The sequence below is a fragment of the Urocampus carinirostris genome, chromosome 14, assembly GCF_059441175.1.
Source record: "Urocampus carinirostris isolate Australia breed hairy pipefish chromosome 14, RoL_Ucar_1.0, whole genome shotgun sequence".
NCBI lineage: Eukaryota > Metazoa > Chordata > Actinopteri > Syngnathiformes > Syngnathidae > Urocampus > Urocampus carinirostris.
The window spans coordinates 35,547,993-35,569,421 of record NC_142362.1 but is presented as its reverse complement, the minus strand read 5'-3'; the positions used below and the strand labels follow the sequence as shown (position 1 = coordinate 35,569,421).

Below are 21,429 nucleotides of genomic sequence, written 5' to 3'. Positions count from 1 at the left end.
TGTCCAGAACGGTATTCTGACTATGCTCCTTTAGCGACTGGCCATGTACAGTAGATGTAAAAGGACGACTCGTTTAAGATAAAAACAGGGATGGGCTGAACCGTGATTTTCTGCCCAGTTATCCTACTTTAAAGTTTGTAGCGTGAAGATTTTTTTTTTGCCAGCTCCCTTGGTAGATTAGTGCACTTCGTAAAGTAGCGATTTTGCAATGTTCGTGTTTTAACGCGAAAATACGATTTTCTATTGCATTTACGTCTAACTAAGATATCTCAATACATTTTGTTGCAAATACATGCGTGGTTGTGGAAAACTACTTACATTTGTGCGGTTCCTTTCCGGGCATGTTTGTTGATATTGAGAATTCGCAAAGCCTTCTGGGTAGTCACTTCGCCGCCAAGTGAGGTCGAGAGCCCCCTCGGTCTTGAAGTGGCTACGACATGGTTTGAGGGCACTTCTGCCTCGGTCTTGAGAGTATCGGGACACACCCCATTTTCACGTGAACGCGCAAACCGAGTGACTAGGGCACATAGCGAGTGAAAGTGCGAAGAATGGGACTCAGCCTTTGTCTTGCAAGCGTAAAGGAAGATGGAAGTAACCAGTGCTTGCATGAGTTTGATTTTTGATTCCACTGCTGTGTTCTTATTCCTCCAGATGGGTTTGTCTGGCAAGTGCGGCTTTGGTTCGAGTTATCCTGGCCATGAGTTCTTGTTATGACCCCTCTTCTGATATGACAGCTCCAAGAGATATTTAAATTTGGTGACAGCTTCTAGCACTCTTTGGTTAATGGTGATGTTTGTGGTGATACCTTGGTGGTTGTTGGTCATTACCTTTGTTTTTTTCTATGCTGATTTCCACCCCATACTGGCTAGATCACATATAAGTAAGTATAAAAGCGTTCTCATAAGCAGTACATTGTATAAATTTTTGCCCTGACATGTACCCCGACAGCCTTTTATCTAATTTTTCTCTTTAAAGTCTTCATCACGTGTGTCACCTTCAATTCAATAAAACATTAAAAAATACATCTATTCTGCAAACATTTAATTTTCATCTCCAAAGGCCTTTATAACACGATCTAAGTGGTTTGCTTTCTTTTTTGTCTTAAGTTAGGGCGAACAAACTGAATTCTTTAGGACCTTCCTATCATTTGACTACCAGAACAAACACATGGGTCGAGCTGGCAGAGTGTCACACAATATACGTACAAGTACTTACACTCACTATACTGCTGCAGTTGATTGAACTCAGCTGGGCTCAGGCACACCCAGCCCCGGTCTCCCATTATTCTTGAATATTATGAGCTTGAGGGATGTCTAGCAAGGCACGCTTGCACCAAATACAAATCTGATAGATAAGTCGAAGTAAGGATATACGCTGAGGCGAAGAGATTTGTCATCTCGTCCAATGGGAAAAATTATAGTCCCTGCATCTCCAGGAAAAATGTATAAATCCAAATTATTAAGTATCGAATATCCGCCAGGACTTGTGATGAGGACAGAGTGCAGGAAGATGTGTCAGGATGAAGTCAGGCTTCATGAAAGCCGTCTGATTGTCATCTTAGCGACGATGTCTTCATCACTCAGCAAAGAAGCCATCCATGTCCACACCTGCCCACAAACATTACATATTTTTGTTAAGAGCAAATGTTATAGTTATATTACAATGGATCAATCACCAAAGTAAAGAAACACCTTGCTAGTTCGCGCTTCAGTTATTGCCGGTTTACTGCTTCATTGATTTTCATTGTGCATTGTTTTCTGCATTCTGATTGGCTAAACAGAAGGAGACACTTTCTATCGCCAACAAAGTTAGACCTCTCCACCCGCTAAACCTGCCCAAGCGCCACATGCGGTTCTCTGGGGCTCACTAGTGGATCCCTGGTGAGTTTTCAGAGCAGTTTGATTTCTGTTGGACAGAACAGAAGGTAAATGCAGTTGTCCGTAACAGCCAGGTGATGGTGGCAAAGTATAATATGAAGCAGACCTGGGCACGCCAGTCCTCAAGGGCCACATGTCCTGCATAATTTTGGACGCTTCTCTTCTTCAACTCAGGTGATACAAATGATCAGCTTGTTAGCAAGCTGGCAGGAGCTTAAAATCACATGTATTGGAGCAGAAAAATCAGGCAGGACATGCAGCCTATGAGTACGGGAGTGCCCAAGTCTGGTGTCAAGTGAAGAGGACTGGTTCCTTAATTCAGAAAGTTGTGTAATAAAACAGCGACAAATAAAAAAAAATTATAACTTAAATGTTAAAAAAATACAGTACTTTTGTTTGTAAAACAAATACTTGAGCCTGTAAATCGTGTTTGTTCTTGAGTAATAAATACATAATTAAATAAATAAATGTTTCTACTTTGCAGATTTTCTCGTTTCAGGGGCAGGGTTTTGCAATACCCACCTGGTTCGTTCTAACTACTACTTGACTTCAGCAGATAAAGGTCTTGTAATCATCACGCTAACGTGTAGCAAAACGACTGTTACGGTATAGAAAGGAAACATAAATACACATAATGTACCTCGTCCTCAAAGTCAAGCGTGCAAGCTAATGGACATGCATGTGTTGTGTAAAGGGACAAAAGGAGGATCCCTATGTATGTGTGTGTTAGTGTGTCTGTGTGTGTACAAGGGGCCTCCCCCCACTAGCGCAGAGAGGGATTCTGTTTTGCTGCGCTGGTTGCTATGCAACCATGACGTCACTGCTGGCAAAGAGAAACACCGGGACAGAAACAAACGAATGCATGAAGGACGCTCGACTTGCTGTCCGAGATTTCAATCATTTCTGCTTTAATACCGTTTTCAACATCGAGTACCTCTCCACCATCGTATGGCATCAAACCCCACATCACCCCACGAAAACAAAGACAAATTCAGATTGACACCATCATAGAAGTATGAATATTTAAGCAAAACAGATTGTATGTGGTCTGAGTTGAAATTCTGAGTACAGTTCTAGAGTTTATTTGCATCATGTCAAGTTTATCAGAGCATTTTACCTATCTGGGTCTGGAAACTATCTTATGAGATTTATGGGGTAGGCGGGGTTACTGTGAGCCAAAAATAAAACGAAAATTACACAAGCTCTTCTCATCTACCATCACAGAGGATGTTCCCTATTAAGATGTCTAAGGAATGATACAGAACAGAACAAGACAGAAAATGACAAAAAAAAAACCTTGACCTAACCGCTTGCCTGATCTCATCGTGCTGAATCACATATAAAAACGTCGGTGCCGGGTTGTTGGTTGATAAAACACATCCCAGCTTGCCAATGGGGTTATCACATTTGAGACAAGGATTGTCCTCTCTGTATTTTCGTTTGGCTGAAATTTGCCAGACTACAAACGACGCACTCACATGGATTGGCAACCATGATGTGAAACCAGAATTTCATCCTGCAGGCTATCATATGACGGAGAAAGGAAAAGAAGTCTGCAGTACTGAATATTTTCTGCTGAAAAACACAGCTTTGCCATTTCTTTGACAATATTATGCCGCTTGTCAAATGTTTCTGTTTGCGCTCCATATTGTGAATCAGTGGTGTTCCAACTATGGCTTAGGGGTCATTTGTGAACCGCTGTTCATTCTGAAGAATTATGAATCAGATTTACTATTTAAAGTCTGTCAAAAAATGTTTGAGCTGTATGTTTACGACCGCAAAAGTCTCGGATTGTGCAGTGCGCCATATCGTGCAGCGCACCCTTGTGTGGTTAGGTGTCTGCCTCAGTACCGTGAACTCTGCTAAGACAACATTTTTGGGTGAAATCCGATGTGTTTGGGAGATCACATTTCCAACTAAATGCGACATCTATGCATCTCCCGTGCGAACGCCACCATGTCCCGCAGAAGAGGACATGTGATGTCACATGCAATGCGTCAATCGTTTGCGGAAGTACTCATGGATGCTAACAACGTGGCATACGTAACGATTAAAAAGTTTTTGTGGTACCGGAGGTGGCGCCCACAAATATTAATTAAATCCGAAACCTCACTTTCCCTTCATTGAATGCTTCCCGTATTTTCATCTGTCATGGTGTGTTGATTTATATGCTACGCAGAAGAACATGGAAACCAAGCAGCCGCGAGAGAATTTAAATTGAAAATTATATATGTGTATATGTATATATATATATATATATATATATATATATATATATATATATATATATATATATATACATTTATGTATATGTATATATATATATATATATATATATATATATATATATATATATATATATATATATATATATATATATATATATATATATATATATATATATATATATATATATATATATATATATATATATATATAGATATACATATACATATACATATACATATACATATACATATGTATGTATGTGTGCCCGATAGAGAGCCAGCTCTCGTTTTTACTTCATTCAGACACAGTTCCGAGGTCATGGGTACTGTGTTTGAATTGCAAAATATTGTAAAATACTACTACTTCCGGGTAACAGGTTTTCTATGTCACTTCCTGCTTTTTGATCTAGTTGTTTTCAGTTGTTAAACACAGGCTGACAGGAAAAGTGTGTCACAAGCCAGAAACGGAGATAAGACCCAATAGCATTCGTTTAACTCAGTTTTATTGAAAAAACGAGCAGCGCTTGCTTCCACGATCCGATGATCGTCGGACACGGGTAGCTGATGGCCGGAACGTGGAAGTGGCAATTCCGTGTCGAGCGGGGATAGTCATGGGTGGCAGGAAAGCTGGTCGGTAGCCGGTACAGGGGAGCAAGGGCGGTAATCGAGTCCAGAAAAAAGGTCGGCAACAAGTATCAGGCAGGAAACAGGGCAAAACAGGTCGATGGCCGGGGCGGGAGAGCAGGGCAGAAAAGGGTATAGAAACAGGTCGGTAACAGGTAACAGGCAGGAGAAACCAGGGCAGGAGATTGTCGGAGGGTACGGTGCTTGCCTAGCAAAAGCGTAGGTTCGCAGGACGGTCTAACAGCTTCCTCTTGGAAGCCGGGGGTTTAAAAAGAGTTCATGAACCAATCAGCACTCAGGGCTGTTGGCGCCGACGCAGCAATCATGACAAAGTGCTTGATTGTCATGAACTTATTGGCACATGGACTCAATGCATTTTAATGTATTTTTAGTTTTCACCATTCGGAGAAGGAATTAAAGCTAAACTTAAAGTTAAACATCCACTGTGGTCATGGTCCTTTGATGGTTTAGCTCGGTGTCATATCAATGATACTACAATAATTACTTACAAATATATGCCATGTAAATAAATAAACACATAGATACATCAATTAAAACCTAAAGACATATGCAATGTTTTTATATATTTTGTTGTGCATTGTCATGGTTTCAGTCATTAATTTTGTTGTGTAATTTTGCTGCGCTTTTCTCCTATTGCTTGATCGAAGAGTGGATCGATCAACTGCAAAGCCTTCATGGTGAATGGCTTAAAAGCTCAGCCCGTTTGTCCCTACCCGAACATCAAAATACACGACATAATACACGGCAAAATAAATATAAACAGCAGGATAAACAAAAACGTAATACCTAAATAGAAAAAATAAAACCTGAAATTTGTAAACAACAAAATAAATGCAGACAAAAAATACCAAACTTAAAAACCAGACAAAAAAGATACCAAAATGAATGCCAAAATAAATACGGTAGATACAGAATTGAATGCCAAAATTGAAAGATGCAGAAATGAATAACAAAATAGATACAGAAAATGTAAAGGTAACCAGGACAAATGACAAAATGCATAAATTGCAATTACGTCTTATTTTTGTGGGATTACATGATTTATTTATGTGCTCAATTTTTTATGTGGCATACATTTGTAGGTATTTATATATTTATTTATACATTTGATTCTACAATGGGCAGGATCAACTCTTCAATACACCACTGCTCAGTACATGTAACTTTTTTTTTTTGTGTAAAAAAACGCAGCACATTTGCTATGCGCTCACATGTGACTTAGTTAAGCTTTCTCGTGGTTGCGCCAGCACTTGAAGATGTCAGGCCACACAGGCCGCCTTTGTCACGTCAAATGTCAATTGACTTGCTGTTAGGCACAGAAAACAGCTGCTATCATAAGAGATGTTTGCAGCGATAAGCGGCAGGGATGCTCACTGACCTGAGCTCTTGCAGCAAGTCGGACAATAATGTTTTAGCTTTTTTTCTGCAAACAGCACTACCGCCTAAGCCTGTTTGTGTCACACATCTAGACAGGAAGTAGAGCAGACCTGATAGAGGCGGGCGTCCGAGGACCCACCCATCAGAGGAAGTAATGGGTCTTTTGTGAAAATGTGATTACGCCGTGGAAGCTGTTTTTTCTGTCAAATACGTCACTCACAGAAAAGATATTTCCAAATGTATACATCACATGACAAATGATAAGTTTATAGTTTAGTAGACACTCAAAATGAGGACAGTGAGTTTTAAAATTGCAAGGAGAACAGAAGAGGACTGTATAAAAAGACTTTCACAATCCAAGTCTGTTCTGAAGTCCTCTTTAGAGTTGGGGTTGGCGGATCGATAAAATGCAGAATATTCAACGTTCGGTCCGAATTCCGTTATTCAATGTAAAAACAAAAAGGATGAAACAATGTTAAAACATGTGAATTGAATCCTGTTTTAATTCAATTACATTGATTTAATTATCTGGTAGCTAATGGGTGAATGTGGGGTGGTGGGGCGTTATCTCGCACGTGAGAAGCAAAGGTTGCTGTGACAACTCCTCCCAGGGGGCTGGCCAGACCAGTGGGAGAACTCCCCCTGCACCCCCGTTGGTGGCCGGAGCCTTGAGCAGACGCCTGAGACCCTGCAGTTCAGTTCTTTTTGAGCCAACCAAGAGGCAAGAGGTTTGGCTCACAAAAGGTCCAAAGAGTTCTCTGTAGTCAGTGAGTCAGGTTCCAGCCAAATAAGCAGAACAGGACCAAATCCTTTCCTGTAAGCAACCAAAAAGGTTGTGACCAAGTCAAACAAAGCCCAAATCTGATCGAGCCAGCGCAAAAGCCTGATCCAGCCAGCGGCCAAACTGGTGGGACCGCAGCCAGTGACCTCAAAGTAGCCTGCAGCCACCAGCAGCCAACCATGGCTTTAACACACTGCATCCTGTGGTCTTCTTCCCAACTGGGTCTCCAGTTTTCAGGATTCTTCAATGCTCTACCGCAGAGGACATCAATACTAGGCCGTCACATTGTTAAATCAAAACTAAAGTCCATATTATGATGACAGTTATTGATAGGTTTGACTTTGAGGGGGAATTCCATCAAATTACAATAACGTAATAATTAACGCTGTTTTTCGATCTAAATGGTCCTAGTTAAGATTTCAACTTTGATTGTTGTTTTATTTTCTTATTCTTGTTTTGTTTTGTGTTCTGTTCAAGTTTCTTCTGTAGATGATAAGCAAAAGGAAACCCCATAAATCCGAGAGTGTGGGTATTGTTTAAAGTATATTGAATTATCAAAAACAGTAAGATGAATTCACTTAAGTTGTATGTAGCTCTTTCTCATCTATTTTCATGATATAATAATCTTAAAACGTGTGTGGTGCTCCAAAAAGGCTAGACGAGTTTAAAAAAAAGGATTAACTCACCCCTTTAAGTTAATTGGTCAAAATATTATTTCTTAAACAAACTTATTGACCATCCAAATTTCACTACTTGAGCAAGTACTTGGATCGAATTTATATTATTGTCCTGGGATTGATGTATCTACAGATATTACAATGCACCTACAACTACGATTTGGATTTGTGGAGACGATTGTCACACAAATAATCACGATTGATGAATATATTGTTAATTTTTCCCCTTTGTATTATATGCTATTATGATGATATGAGCTTAATATTACATATACTGTGCACCTTAATAAAGAGCAATGAAGTAAAGAAAAAAATAAGAAATCATTATTAACTTAATATTCTGTTCCTTTTATTAAAACAACTGGATGATTTCAGCCTGTTAGGTTAAAAACTGTCACATCTGGCACGGTTGCCATGGCGCCCTGTTGGCCCCACCCATGAACACCGGCTGGGACGCATTTGACTGATTGCCACTCGGAGTACTTAAACGCGTTCCTTTGAACTGTGCTTGGCTGGAGCGTTTGTTAAACCTGTGAGATTTTTGTGAACCTTCTGTGAGATTTCTGCAAGTTCTGTTTGGCTCTGAGAAATGCCTAGTCTGTAGGTTTCCCTGCGTTTGATCCTGTTTTGTTTTTGGTCTGATCCGTTAGTTTGTTTTTGACAACTTTTCTTTTGTTTGGATTTCTAATCCACTCCGTGACCATCGATCCCGGATCGAGTGTGCGCACCCTCCTCATCCTCCCCCAATAAATTGTGAGTACGTCTACAAGAATGGGTCCTTATTTCCTGTTTCCCGCTCCGCTACGTGACAAAAAACCTTTGTGAAATCATTCACAGGTGAGGTAATAGGTAGTAAGGTCTTTGAATCAACTTTTAAATGATAAAGTGAACAAAGGACAAAAGTGAGGTGCACGGATGAGAAAAAATGCTTCAATACACACACTTAAAGTGAGTACAGAAGCAGAGCAGATAAATGTCTCTTTGCTTTGCTTCAAGTTTTAAGATTTCAACACATTCAAAGTGGTATAGGTGTGACAAGCCAGAAACAGAGACAGGACCCAGTAGCGTTCGTTTACTCAGTTTTATTGATAAAGAGAGAGACCAGTGCTTGCTTCCACGATCCGATGATCGACGAACACGGGTAGCAGGTGGCTGGAACGCGGAAGTCGAGCGAGGATAATCGTAAGCAGCAGAGATACTGGTCACTAGCCGGGACGGGAGAGCAAGGGCGGCATCGAGTCCAGAAAAGGGGTCGGCAACAGGTATCAGGCAGGAAACAGGGCAAAACAGGTCGGTGGTCGGAATGGCAGAGCAGGGCAGAAACGGGTCCAGAAACAGGTCGGCAACGGGTATCAGGCAGGAGAAAACAGGGCAGGAAAATGTCAAAAGGTATGAGCTTGACTAGCTGGGAGCATAGGTTCACAAACGATCTTGGAAGCCAAGGGTTTAAAAAGAGTCTCTGAACCAATTGATTTTAAGTATCTGTTTGAATAGAATCTCAGAAAAAAACACATGCTACTATAAATTATTGTACATATTGACAGATTTCTATTTGGTATAGTCATTTATTAGGCAAGCATTTTATTAATTTGGTTTTAATCTCCCTTTTTAAAGGCACAATATGCGTAATATTTGACCACTACATGTTGCTGTATTGTTTAGCACAACCAAAAACGAGTGCTACAAATCACAAGGAAGAATACAAACTATGGAGACTCAAAGTGACCATACAGCACCCTTTATCATCTCAATTTTCTGCTGCGCCTTTCACAAGGTTTTTGGTTATTGAGGGTACCCTTAGCAGCAAGATGACGGACAATCATGGCAGCTCCCCCTAGTTGAGCCTAATTAAAATAACGTCAAAATTATTAAAATAAAAACTGCAAATTTCTTGTCTTTTTAAAAAAACACGTGTTTATAGAATAGCTAATGAAATGAAATGATCTGCATTTATAAAGCGCTTTTCAAGTCAATGACTTCCCAAAGCGCTTTACATTGTGCTTCACATTTCCCAATAGCAGCCGTGATCTGTGCAGCCATGTAAGGCGCTAACCTGCTTATTGGGGGTAATTGGGGGTTCAATGTCTTACCCACGGACACTTCGACATGTAACACGGACAAGCCGGGATTCGAACTGGGATCCCTTAATCCTAAGACGATCGCTCTACCTCCTGAGCTACTGCCGCCTAATGTAATGCTGCTTATCAAATCGCCCTCCTCGACCAAAAAACATCAACTACGGTAATTGAAAGTACTGGGTTTCACTTTGTTCTCTCTGGGGAAAAAAAAGAAAGTGCTACACTACTTCGCAAATGTTCCCTTTTTTGCTAATGGTTCTGGTCCTCATTAATCACAAAAACCTATTAAAACTGAGGGATACGCCCCGGACATGCCAACGATGCCCCCAAGATTGTCCACCCACCAATTTAGGTGTCATATTTGACCCTGATCCATCCTTTGAAACGCATATAAAGAAAATTACTAGAACCGCTTTCTTCCATCTTCGTAACATTGCTAAAATTCGTTCTATAGTGTCTCAGTCGGATGCGGAAATTATAATTCATGCGTTTGTTACCTCCCGTCTCGATTACTGTAATGCACTACTCTCTGGTCTCCCGAAGTCTAGAATCAAGTCTCTTCAGCTGGTACAAAATGCCGCAGCGAGGCTTTTAACTAGGACAAAAAAGTTCGATCACATCACACCGATTTTGGCTAACCTGCATTGGCTCCCAGTTAGCCTTGGATGTGATTTCAAGGTTCTTTTAGTATTATACAAAATCGTACCTGGACTTGCTCCCTCTTATCTTTCAGATCTGATTTCCCCCTATGTCCCGGTCCGAAGCCTATGTTCTGAGAGTGCCGGTCTTCTGGTGATCCCAAGAGCAAAGAAGTGTTCTGCTGGTTCGAGAGCGTTCTCCATCCGGGCACCGGTGCTGTGGGATGCTCTTCCCCCTGAGATTTGATCTGCAACCTCAGTGGAAATGTTTAAATCTAAGCTTAAAACTCACTTCTACTCTGTAGCATATGAATACAGGGATCAGAATTTTCCGCGGATCCGCGGATTTCCGCTGTTTTTTAACCCCAAAGGTCATTCCCGTAAATCGTCTAAATTCGATGAGAAAATATTTTGGGGGGGTGAGGTATGATACGTGACTGTTTCATCACCCCAAGTTAGCAGTTAGAGATCGCGAGAAAAATCGGCAAAAAGAAGCGCAGCGCATTAGATCTATAGCAAATAGATCGACTCCTACCATTGGTCGATAGGTTCGCTGATAACCAATCAGCGGAGCTTTTGTTCAGAGCATTGGCTTTCTCAAACATGGCGCTCCTTCCGGTCTTTTCAAACGGTGAAATGAGTGTTTGAAAAAGTAAATATGAAAATACTAAGAAAAGAAGACGAGGCTTTTGTCTCCGAGATTGATAAAGGAATCAAGAATAAATGTAAGTGGTCATGGCTGGAGAAGACTGTCACAGTAAACGTTAAAATCGGCGCAAAGATCGAGGAAGTTACCGAAACTTTGAGCCAGTTCATCGCAAAGTGTGATGTTCCAGGGAAAGCAAAGTGTCTATACTGTGTCGATCTGATCAATTATGGTACGCGAGGTTGTGTGGCACTGCTCGATCATGCTAAAATGAACAAGCACAAAGCAAAAATAGCTTGCCGGCGATCAAATTATGCACTCGGATCCGCATTTAAAATCGGCAGTGAAACTAACAGTAACACCACCGGTTCAACATTATTGGCCGTTCCAAATCCTTCCACTTCAAATACTAGCAACAGTCAACCACTGGTTCCCCTGTGTGACAGAAAATCCCAATCTGAGGTATTTATAGATCTATTTATTTATAAAATGATTTTAGCTTTTGTGTTTATACAATATTTAGAACAGGATAAACAAAATTTATGACATGTATTTTCTTTAAGCATGTTCAGTTTGTGCATTCTATTTTCAAATTAATGATGAATGGTTATTAATGTATATATTTTCATATATATTGTTGATTAGTAGCTAAATACAAGGTCCATCTTCATCATCAAAACACAACAACAATGGTGATGGTTGTAACATTGTAATCCCCCAATTGTTTTAAACATCTTAAAACTGAAAAAAATACATGGTTTCTGTTTTGTTGGATTTAATTCATTCTAGTGCAATTTTCACATAGCAAATAAGATAAATGCTGTTGGCTTCAGCCCCCCACCGGGCTCCGCCCTGGACCTGGTTATTTCAGCTGAAAATGAAAATCTCCATTCTGATCCCTGTGAATAACCTACTCTATTCGTCGGCTCCAGAGCAGGGGAATGTATGATAATATTCTGAAAAATAGTCTGTGTAATATAGTGTAATGATCTGTGAAGCCCTTTGAGACTCTTCGTGATTTAGGGCTATACAAATAAAAATGACTTGACTTGATTGACTTGACCGGGTTCTCACAAAATATTATAGAAAACACTGGGTCGATGTACAGATTTTCTTCCATTTCTTTGATTATGTGGCTATTTTAAAGCAGTTTCAGGGGTAGGCTTCAAAACAAGTATATGCAGGGATTTGTACCGAAAAAAGCGCTACGTGTTGTTGTCAGAAAATGGGGGCTAACTGAATTACTTTTTAAATGAAGTAACCAGTTCAGGGTTCGGACACTTTTTTATGGCCGAATTCAAGCACTTAAGGATGTTCAAAGCCCATTTTCCAATTTCTCCAGTACCATTAAAAGAAGACCAGTGTGAATCATGTACTTTGCAGAGCCAGAAACATATCTGCATTTTACATATGCTATTTATCATCTTGCGTCTGCATTTATCGACACATATGACTTTTAGATCTCAAGTAAATCGCAAATATATTCGTGGATCTGAGTGTAAATATTTTTGAGACAAAACTCTCACTGTATAGGTGTTGGGTAAAAATAACAATTTTATGTAGCTTACATTTTCAGTTCCAGGTAGTTATTCCCATTACAATCTACTACTTGGAAATGCTACTTGGTTTTTGTTGGTCTATAACTGATCCTTGCACTAATACATATTTCATATAGCCAGGTTTGTGTGTAGCATGCAGTGTAGTCTTCTCTTGCGCAACCTGTAGGGGGCTATGATGCATCATACGACAATGTCATACACACTAATGCCAGCGGCCGTTAAGCGAAACCCGCCAGAGAGTAGTGTCGGCTAACTCTTACAGCAGACCTGTTGAGAAACTTGGCAACGATTTCAAGCATTTAAAAGGACTTCACTCAAAATTCAAGCACTTTTCAATCCTTGATGACATTTTTAATAATCAAGCACTTTCAAGGATTTCAAGCACACGTACAAACCCTAATAGTAACTGCAACTAATGGTTGAATTTCAGTAATGCACCCCACAGTGACAACAGTAATATTGTATGTATATGGCACTTTTGCAAGTGATAAAAGCTTTTACGGACCGCAATGGTAGAAGGCCCCCGGCGGCATCATGCTCATAACACGCCCAAGTGGATGCTTAGGAATCAATAACCGTCTCATCCTCCTGCACAAGATGTCGTTAAGCATGCTGTCTTCTTCTTCATGCTAGGGTGTCACTCATCCAGACAAACTCAGTTCTAAATCAATAACTATCTCACCGGAAAAAAGGATTTGAAAAAGTGTGGCCTTTGAAATGGAATAAAAATATTCAAAAGGCAATTAGTGCTTCTGTTGATTCTGAACTATCCTCGTCAAGCACCTTATAAAGTTTGCACTTAGTTGTTGAATTTCATCCATCATTTGAATCTCTTCAGTGGGGCAAACTCATCTAAGCTCGGGGACCACATAGTAAATTAATGGCATAACATGTGTGCCTTAGCTGGAGGGCTGGGGCTCTTTTTAGAGGCTCACACTAAAATTATGATTCAGGGAAGTAAAGTTTGTTTATAAAATAATTATTGTCTTTTTTTCCCTTGATATTTTTTTAGTCACTAAGTTGTAATCTCTTGTTGTGTTTATCAATTGCACACTTGTAGAAAGGAAGCAAAACAACAATTTATTTCTACTACAGTATATTTAAATCATCATGCAGATTGAAAAGTGAAAAAAATACATAGAAATACTCGTTCAAATGATTGATTAATTATTTATTAAGTTTTTCTGCTTTTTATTTGTACCTTTCATGAAAATGTTTACCTAAATAGGGGAACTTTGCTGTTACATTTTCTATATTTCATATAAAAGAAGCAAAAACTTCTTTAAACTTCTGCAAAGACACACAGGTGCTATTTCCCTTTGTTTTGCATTTTTTATACTGCCTTAAACAGCTGTCTGTCACTTATTTTAAGTAAAGTAATACCAGGATGGGTTTCCTCATTGTTCTCTGGTTGATTAATGGTAGTGACCAAATACGGCTCCGGTGTGTGCTTTTCGAGTGGCACCTAGTTTTGGCGACATCCAGTGTACATATTTAAAACGATGAGTCATTGTTGAACACGATGTTGCTTATTTTTCTTTGGTGATTCTCTCAGCATTGTCCCGCTGCCCACATAAAATAATATGGCGGGCCAACCACTCAACTTTAAAGTATCCCTTAAAGCAGACCTGGGCATTCCGGTACTGGAGGGCCATACGTCCTGCCAGATTTTGACGTTTGCTCTTCTTTAACTCAGGTGATACAAATTATAACCTCGTTAGCAAGCTAGCAAGTGCTCGTTAACGATACTGGTGATTGGAATCACCTGTATTGGATCAGAGAAACCTCAAAAATCATGCAGAACATACGGCCCACCAGGACCGGAGTGCCCAGGTCTGCCTCAAAGGGTCATTGTGGATTATTTACAATACGGGGACTGACTTGCTAGGGTGCCGGTGGTCCTCCGATGATGTCACAGCACAGGATGACAAAGACAAGACATGTGTTCTTCAAAATGATTATCTCAGAAAATAAGCGGAATATACCGATTTAGGACCCCTTAGTAGTTAAAAACTTCATTCATGAAGAGAAAACAAGATTGATTTAAGAAATAAGAAAAACATACATAAACTATAAGATTCACAGGCTTTTTTAATATTCGTAAGTCAAGAAAATAGCATACAGTATAGTTCATATAAAATGAGGCTCGCCTACAGGGAGCTGACATTATTGTCCACAATCTTGCTGCAACAGGTACCCCCAAAAACTACAAAAAACTTGAGAAAACTGGGCAAAAAAATGTGCAATTTGGTCACTTTGATTTTTTTTCGTATTCTTTCTTGTGCTTTTTAACTCTTGTTTTCTGTTGCACTTTAATTCACATTAAAAGGAGAGTATATATTACCTACTTCTACATGTTGCTGTATTGTGTAGTGCCAGGTTCAGCAACAAGCGGCTCTGGAGCTGCGTGCTGCTCTTTGGTGCTGCCTGGCGCTTCCTGGCGCTTTTTCCAAAATGTTTGATAATGGAAAATCGATATGGTTATTGTATAAAAACAAAAATTACACCAACATTTTTAACGTTTTCCAATGAATATCAATATATACAGTATATATACAGTGTCTTGCAAAAGTATTGATCCCCTAAGAACCTTTTGACATGTTGCATTGTTTTAGGCTTCAAACTTATGTAGAAAAATATATTTTTTAGGAATCAACAACATTTGGAACACAATCATGGAAAGAAACCTAATGTATACATCATTTTATATTGTGATAAAAAAAATTAAAAATGGAAATTAAGGGTTGCAAAAATTCTGGCCCCCTTTGTGTTGTACAACCTCCTTTTGCTGCGATCACAGCCATCAGTACTTCTGGGTATGTCTCTGTAAGTTTTGCACATCTTGAAATTGAAATAGCTGCCCTCTCTATTCCTTACAAAACAGTTCAAAATCCTCAAGGTGTCAGAACCTGAAGAGATGGTAGACCCAAACGCGTAACGTTTCACAACAAACTTTATTGTGGAAGCTGAGAAGTCAGGTATGGGAAAGCAAGCGCCAGCAATCTGGCAATCACTGGGCAGGAGGAGCAAGGAGCTCACGGGATCGGAGCGTGGTCGATGGGCAGAAATGAGTCAAATAGCCGGGGCGGGAGATCGGAGCGTAGTTGAAGGAAGGAAAAAGTCAGGGAGCCGGAGACGATCAGGAAGCCAGGGGCAGATAAGCAGGATACAGGTAAGGACGGGACAGACGGTAGCCAGAGTCAAATAGTGCTGGCCTTGCATGTGCGGAGGTTCGCTGACGGACTGACAAAGAGTGAATGGAAGCAATGAGTTTAAATGGGAGGGAAACCAATCAGGCAACAAGCAGCAGCTGGCCCAAACAAGCGGGCACAGGTGAGGGCAATGGGTTTAGAGGCATGTCCAGGTCTTGGTAGGTTTGCAATAGTTTTATGCTCTCTCCATTATTATATTATTGCTTGTACAGTACTCCGTGAGATGTGTACATATTGCAAAATCTTTTTGTATCCTCAACCTTATCCAGGACCAGCCTGTTTTTTTTTTGGTCTTCAGAATGTTGTCTGTCCTCCAGGTACTCCTTTCGCAGACATCTCAGCCCATCACAGGGAAGGTGCATTTAAATTTAGACTCAATAACACACAGTTGCACTTTTCATGGTTGGTCCTTTAGGTCAGCATTGGATCATTCATAAGTCATCAGGGAACTTCTGGAGGCTGTTGGATAAGCTAAGAGTACAGGGGGCCAATATCTTATATTATATATTTTTGCAACACCTCATTTTTTTTTACACTTTTTACATTTTGCCAGGCCTTTTTTGTGAGGAATTACATTTTGGGGTACCTGTAACCTCAAGATAGCAGACAATTATGTTAACTCCTTCTATGGGAAGCTTATGCTATGTAAAACAAGGGCAAAATTCTCAACCTAAGGTTAGCTTAAGAAATGCACGTTTATATGATAGTTCATAAATTTTATAATTGAGACAAAAGCTGTGTTTGCCACCATTTTATGGGATCAATGTTGAAATGAACAGGCTGAATGTAGCACACAAACTACGTATTTACGGCTTTTAAACTGCTCGAGCATAGTTGGTTATATCTTCAGTGTCCACATCGAAACATACGCTAAAGTCAGTCTAGTGCAGGGCTCGGGAACCTATGCCTTGGAGATAAAACAGAATCTGCGCATTTCTATACTGGTACATGCTTAGCCGATTGTGGCACATGTGGAGCCAAGACATTACTGACTTTCAATGGGTTTGCTCCAGTGTATATAGGACACAATTTTAACTAGGGTTTTCAGGCAAGGTGTCACACCAACAGACCCCGTTGTGTCTGTAGATTGCAAAATAATCTTTTATATGGAAGCTCTTTAAACAATCCCTGTTTATTATTGAGACACTTTATGATGAAAAGCCACAGCACAAACTTTTCCCCCCAAAAATAACTTTTTACCCAAAAGCTCTAGCAAAGCAACTAGAGCAATTTGAATGGGTGAGCGTTAGGAACAGGTGGAGCTATACACAGGGTGAGCACACTCTTATTTCTCACACAGCACTGTCTGCTCTGAAGGTAAATACTTTGGTATTCTCGTTTGCAGTATTTGCTAACATTTACAAAGCCTTGTTATGAAACCATCATTTAGTACAAAATTGACAGTCAACATGAGCCTCAGCACTCTTGTGTGGTACGTTTATTAGGATATGGGACATGGCTCTGGCATGATTATTATTTCAAACATCACACAGTAAAATAAAATGTGTTGAAAATGTAGCTTTTGTCTTAGGATCGACTTTGGAGGTTTAATTAAATTTAGTCTCAAAATTTATGGTGTGGCTCTCTCAAGTAACAACTCCAAATATTTTTGCTTTTATGGCTCTTTAGGTTGCAGCACGGTGGATGAGAGGTTCGCGCGTCTGCGGCACAGTTCTGAGGTCATGAGATCGCACCATCCTGTGTGGAGCTTGCATGTTCTCCTCGTGGTTGCGTGGGTTTACTCAAGGCACTACGGTTTCCTCCCACATTCCAAAAACACGCATGTCAAAATTGTCCCTAGGTGTGAACGAGGGAGTGAGTTGTCTGTCACTGTGTGCCCTGCAACTGTCTGGAAACCAGTTCAGGGTGTCCTTGCCCACTGCCCGAGGATAGCTGGGATGGGCTCCAGCACCCCTGTGACCCTACTAAGGATAAGCGGTGCAGATAATGGATGGATGGATGAATGGCTCTTTGGGTCAAAAAGGTTCCCGTGACTATCACAATTTTTTACCACTAGTCCCTTCAATGTACTCCACGAGGCTGCCGATAAGAATGATAAAATCAGCACAAGTCGGTCGTTGAGTCTTTGAAAAGCACATTAGTTGTTATTTTTCTGATTTCAGGTGGGTATAAAAATGGTGTCAATGTATGATTATTATGTTTTAAGCAGAACTTGGAGTCAGCTAGAGGACAACATAGCAGGAATGGCAGCCCGAAAAATATCTTTCTCACCTGTTTATTTTTCTTCGATGTTGATAAGAAGAAGCCTCTCTTCGCATCCCAAATCAGCAGCATATCGAGAGTAATCCCCAGCCAGCAGAATTGCCTCCACGCGTTGACAGGAAAAGCAACATCCTTCACCTCATCCTTCTCCGCTGTGAATGCGAGAAGACTTTTCCCCCTTTGAATGTGAGAAGCCCAGCCCCTCCTCTTGCTCTCTTTCTCGCTAGTGCTCTTCTCGCTCCCTTCCCTCTTTCTGTTTCCTCTCACATTTACTGCCCAAGTCAGGGATATCCAAAGTTCGGCCTGGGGGCCAGTTAAGGCCCGTGATCAAAGTTTGACCGGCTCGTGGACTCTGTCAAACAACTAATAATATGTGGCCCACCTGTAATGTTTACTGTAGTATGAAATAAATTTGTACACAAAAAATAATTCACCTTTTCAGCAGATGGTGGCCACCCAGCCCATGGCTGGAGAATTTTAGACCACCCCAATTCCAGCATGGCGACTGTAAAAAAAAAGAAGGAAAGTTGACTGTGAGGGCCGCCTCTTCCAGGACAAGTGGAAATTGAAATAAAGTGGTACCTCTAATTAAGAATCTAATTTGTTCTGGGAGTAACTTCGTAACCTGAAAACTTCGTAAGTAGAGACGCAGTTGTATGTAAATTCACTAATATGATCCAAGCCCCGCAAAAGTACAGTATGATCTATTTGAATAAAACATAGACGAGCATAAGAACATGAAACAAATACATGTTCAATTTAGATTACCACACAATAAACATAAAATGAGAGGCACATAATGTATATAATAAATAAATAAATAAATTAAATAAAATAACGAAAATATTTACCATTTTACCTTGAAAAACTGATCCAATGACGTCTGCTTATGGCACCTTTGTCCAATCCGTGGGTGCACACTTGAGCACTGGTTGCAAGACAGAAGTGAAGCGATTGCAATGTTGTGTACGTTCGAGAAACTCTTTGAGCGGCTAACAGCAGCGCATACTGTACTATACTGACTTCAGAACTAGAGGCAATATTTTACTGTTTGGGTACTTCGTGACCAAATCTGGCCTGTTTTCTGAAATGTTCGGACACCCTTGGCCTAAGTGACTTGCGAGGACTGTAGGGCACGTTAACACAGTAAGTGGCTACAGTTACTAGTTACTTGAATTAGAAAAAGGAATTACATTACCCCTACCCCTTTCCCTCTCTCCCTCTCACTCTTTTTCTCTCTCTCTTTCTTCTTCCCTCTCTCTCTCATTCTTTCTTTACCTTTCTCTCTATCTTTGTATGTTTATCTCTCTCTTTCTCTCTCTCCCTTTCGCTTTTTCTTCCTCCTTTCCTTCTCTATCTTGCTCTCATTTTCCCTTTCTCTCTCACTCTATCTTTATTTCTTCCTCCTTTCCTTCTTTATCTCTCTTTCATTCTTGCATTCTATCACTCATTCCTTTTTTATTTTTCTTTCCCTCACTCCTTCTCTTATTTCAGTTACTCTCTCTGTGTATCTCTCTCTCTCTCTCTCTCTCTAACTCTCTCTTTCACACCCTTCTTAGCGTGTCAGCCGCCAGTTAAGGTGTCACTGCAATGTGTCAGCCCGTTGTTGCATTACAGGGTTCTTCTTTTGCGACGTCATGGATGAATGAAGCCAGATCTTACCTGCTCTCCCATTCCTCAACGAGTCCAGTCGTTTTACGCATCGCACTCAACTACACGCATGCACACATACGCACACACCACACTTTCTAATACACTAAAGCCCATCCAGTTCTGCACTTTTTGTGTAGTTTTGCAGTTTTGTTGTTTGAGCATGTAAAGACTAGTCATCTTTTTTGTATAGCCCTCAATTACAAAAAGGAAAGTGATGTTGCAAGGGTATCAACAGACAATACACAGACATCATCAATATAAAATAAACAACAGGTACTAACACAATGGCCAGGGACCATCAACAGTGGAGAAGGCTTTCCAGGGTTGTGTCCTCATTGGTGCCCCGATGACCCACGCGGGTAAGGGATCCGTGAACCTTTAACTGTGATTAACACAGCATCCAGTTGACAAAATCTTGATCTGTGCAGCGGGTTCTGTTTAGGTGTCTCCAACCTACTTTTTGTTACTAATTAGCGCAATAAATGTTTGATGTTATTACAATGTTGTTATTATGTTATTCATGGTTTATGGATCCTCAACCACCAAGGATATCAGGGCAAATGCAGCACGGCGGCACCCATCCCTCTTTAGGCCGTTTTTTTGAGTATTGGTTTGCAGAAGCCTCCTGATCTGACTCAGATGCAGCACCTTCATCATCTGGTCGCTGTTGTCTTTTGGTGTAAAGCGTCATCCCGCTCTTCCGAGATGAGCTAGATCTAAGCATCAATGGGCAGTGGCGTGTGACAATGCTGATACTGGGGGGGAAACAATTTTTTTCTGAAATAATTTGTATCACACTTAATAAGAATGTTGATTTTTAAAACAATGCCGGACAAGCTTTAATTCTTAAGAAAAAAATACAGAAGAGCTCATTCAAATAGTGACAGAATATTTATTTTGGCTTTTTTTTACTCCAAATAACAACCATTCACATACAAAAGCTTTCGAGAGAGAGGCCAACACAAATGATAAAACTACCTCAAAACGAAAATGAGTTACTTAATATAATTAGTACTAATTATTGGAAGTAGGGTTAAATGGACTCAGTCAACCACAAAAAAAACATTTTACGAGAAAATCGCAATGACCAGCACAGGTGAGCTATGTTTACAACATGTCTGCAGGCACCTCAGCTGTCCATGGAGGGCATCAGGTCCAAGTGTTGGTACAATGGCTCGGGAATGCATGCTCCATGTAACAACTAGGCATTCTTCTCCCTCAAGGACAATAAGAAAAGAGTGTGAGGTCAACATCACTCATAAGCTTTAAATATAAGTGTGTCCTAAGACTACATTTAAACACTTCCACTCAGGTTGCCGATCAAATCTCAGATGGGAGAGGATTCCACAGCAGCTGGGATCAAATGCAGAACACTCTCGAATCTGCGGATTTCTTCTGGGCTCTTGGACTCACAAGTAGACCAGCGTTTTCTAAACAAAGGCTCTGAGCATGTCACGATTTGTCAATTGCCCTCACCTGCGCTCACTCTTTCAGCCCAAGCTGCCACTCGTTCCCAAATTAGCACTCCTCCTGTTTAAGCAAGTCATTCTTGTTCACTCCTTGCCAGTCCATCAGCGAACCTCAGCGCATGCAAGGCAAGCACCTTTGACTCTGGCTCCCATTTTGATCCCGACCTGTTTCCTGTATCGATCCCCGATCCAAACTCTATTCTCCTGATCGGCTACCCGTATCCTGCCTGATTCCTTCCCCTGTTTCCTTTGTCGATCCCCGATCCATGCTCCGTTTTACTGTCCCAGCTGCCCGTAACCTGCCTGATTCCGTCCCGTTTCCTGTATCGATCCCGATCCACGCTCCATTCTCCTGTCTCGGCTATC

General features: G+C 40.6%; 1 protein-coding gene and 1 long non-coding RNA gene across 5 annotated transcripts in view; one reads left to right on the top strand and one right to left on the bottom strand.

The window, feature by feature from the left end:
- The window catches only part of LOC148353309 (uncharacterized), a 35,612-nt gene extending 17,734 nt beyond the window's left edge, over positions 1-17,878 (top strand). Inside the window, exon 3 of the long non-coding RNA XR_015852623.1 lies at positions 17,348-17,878. This is a non-coding gene — a long non-coding RNA (uncharacterized LOC148353309). The remainder of the gene's footprint in view (positions 1-17,347) is intronic.
- dgkg (diacylglycerol kinase, gamma) overlaps positions 1-18,100 on the bottom strand; it is a 158,470-nt gene extending 140,370 nt beyond the window's left edge. For 3 of the 4 annotated variants that reach the window (XM_088352146.1, XM_088352149.1, XM_088352148.1), the window contains exons 1-2: positions 17,951-18,100; positions 1,216-1,607 (exon numbers count right to left, since the gene is read on the bottom strand). In XM_088352146.1, coding sequence (XP_088208272.1) covers positions 1,216-1,282 — 67 coding nt within the window. In that variant the 5' untranslated portion in view covers positions 1,283-1,607; positions 17,951-18,100. Of the gene's footprint in view, positions 1-1,215; positions 1,608-1,691; positions 1,906-2,399; positions 2,441-17,950 lie in introns of those variants that run through there. The other variant, XM_088352147.1, reaches the window with a different exon arrangement.
- Between the last annotated feature and the right edge of the window lie 3,329 nt (positions 18,101-21,429).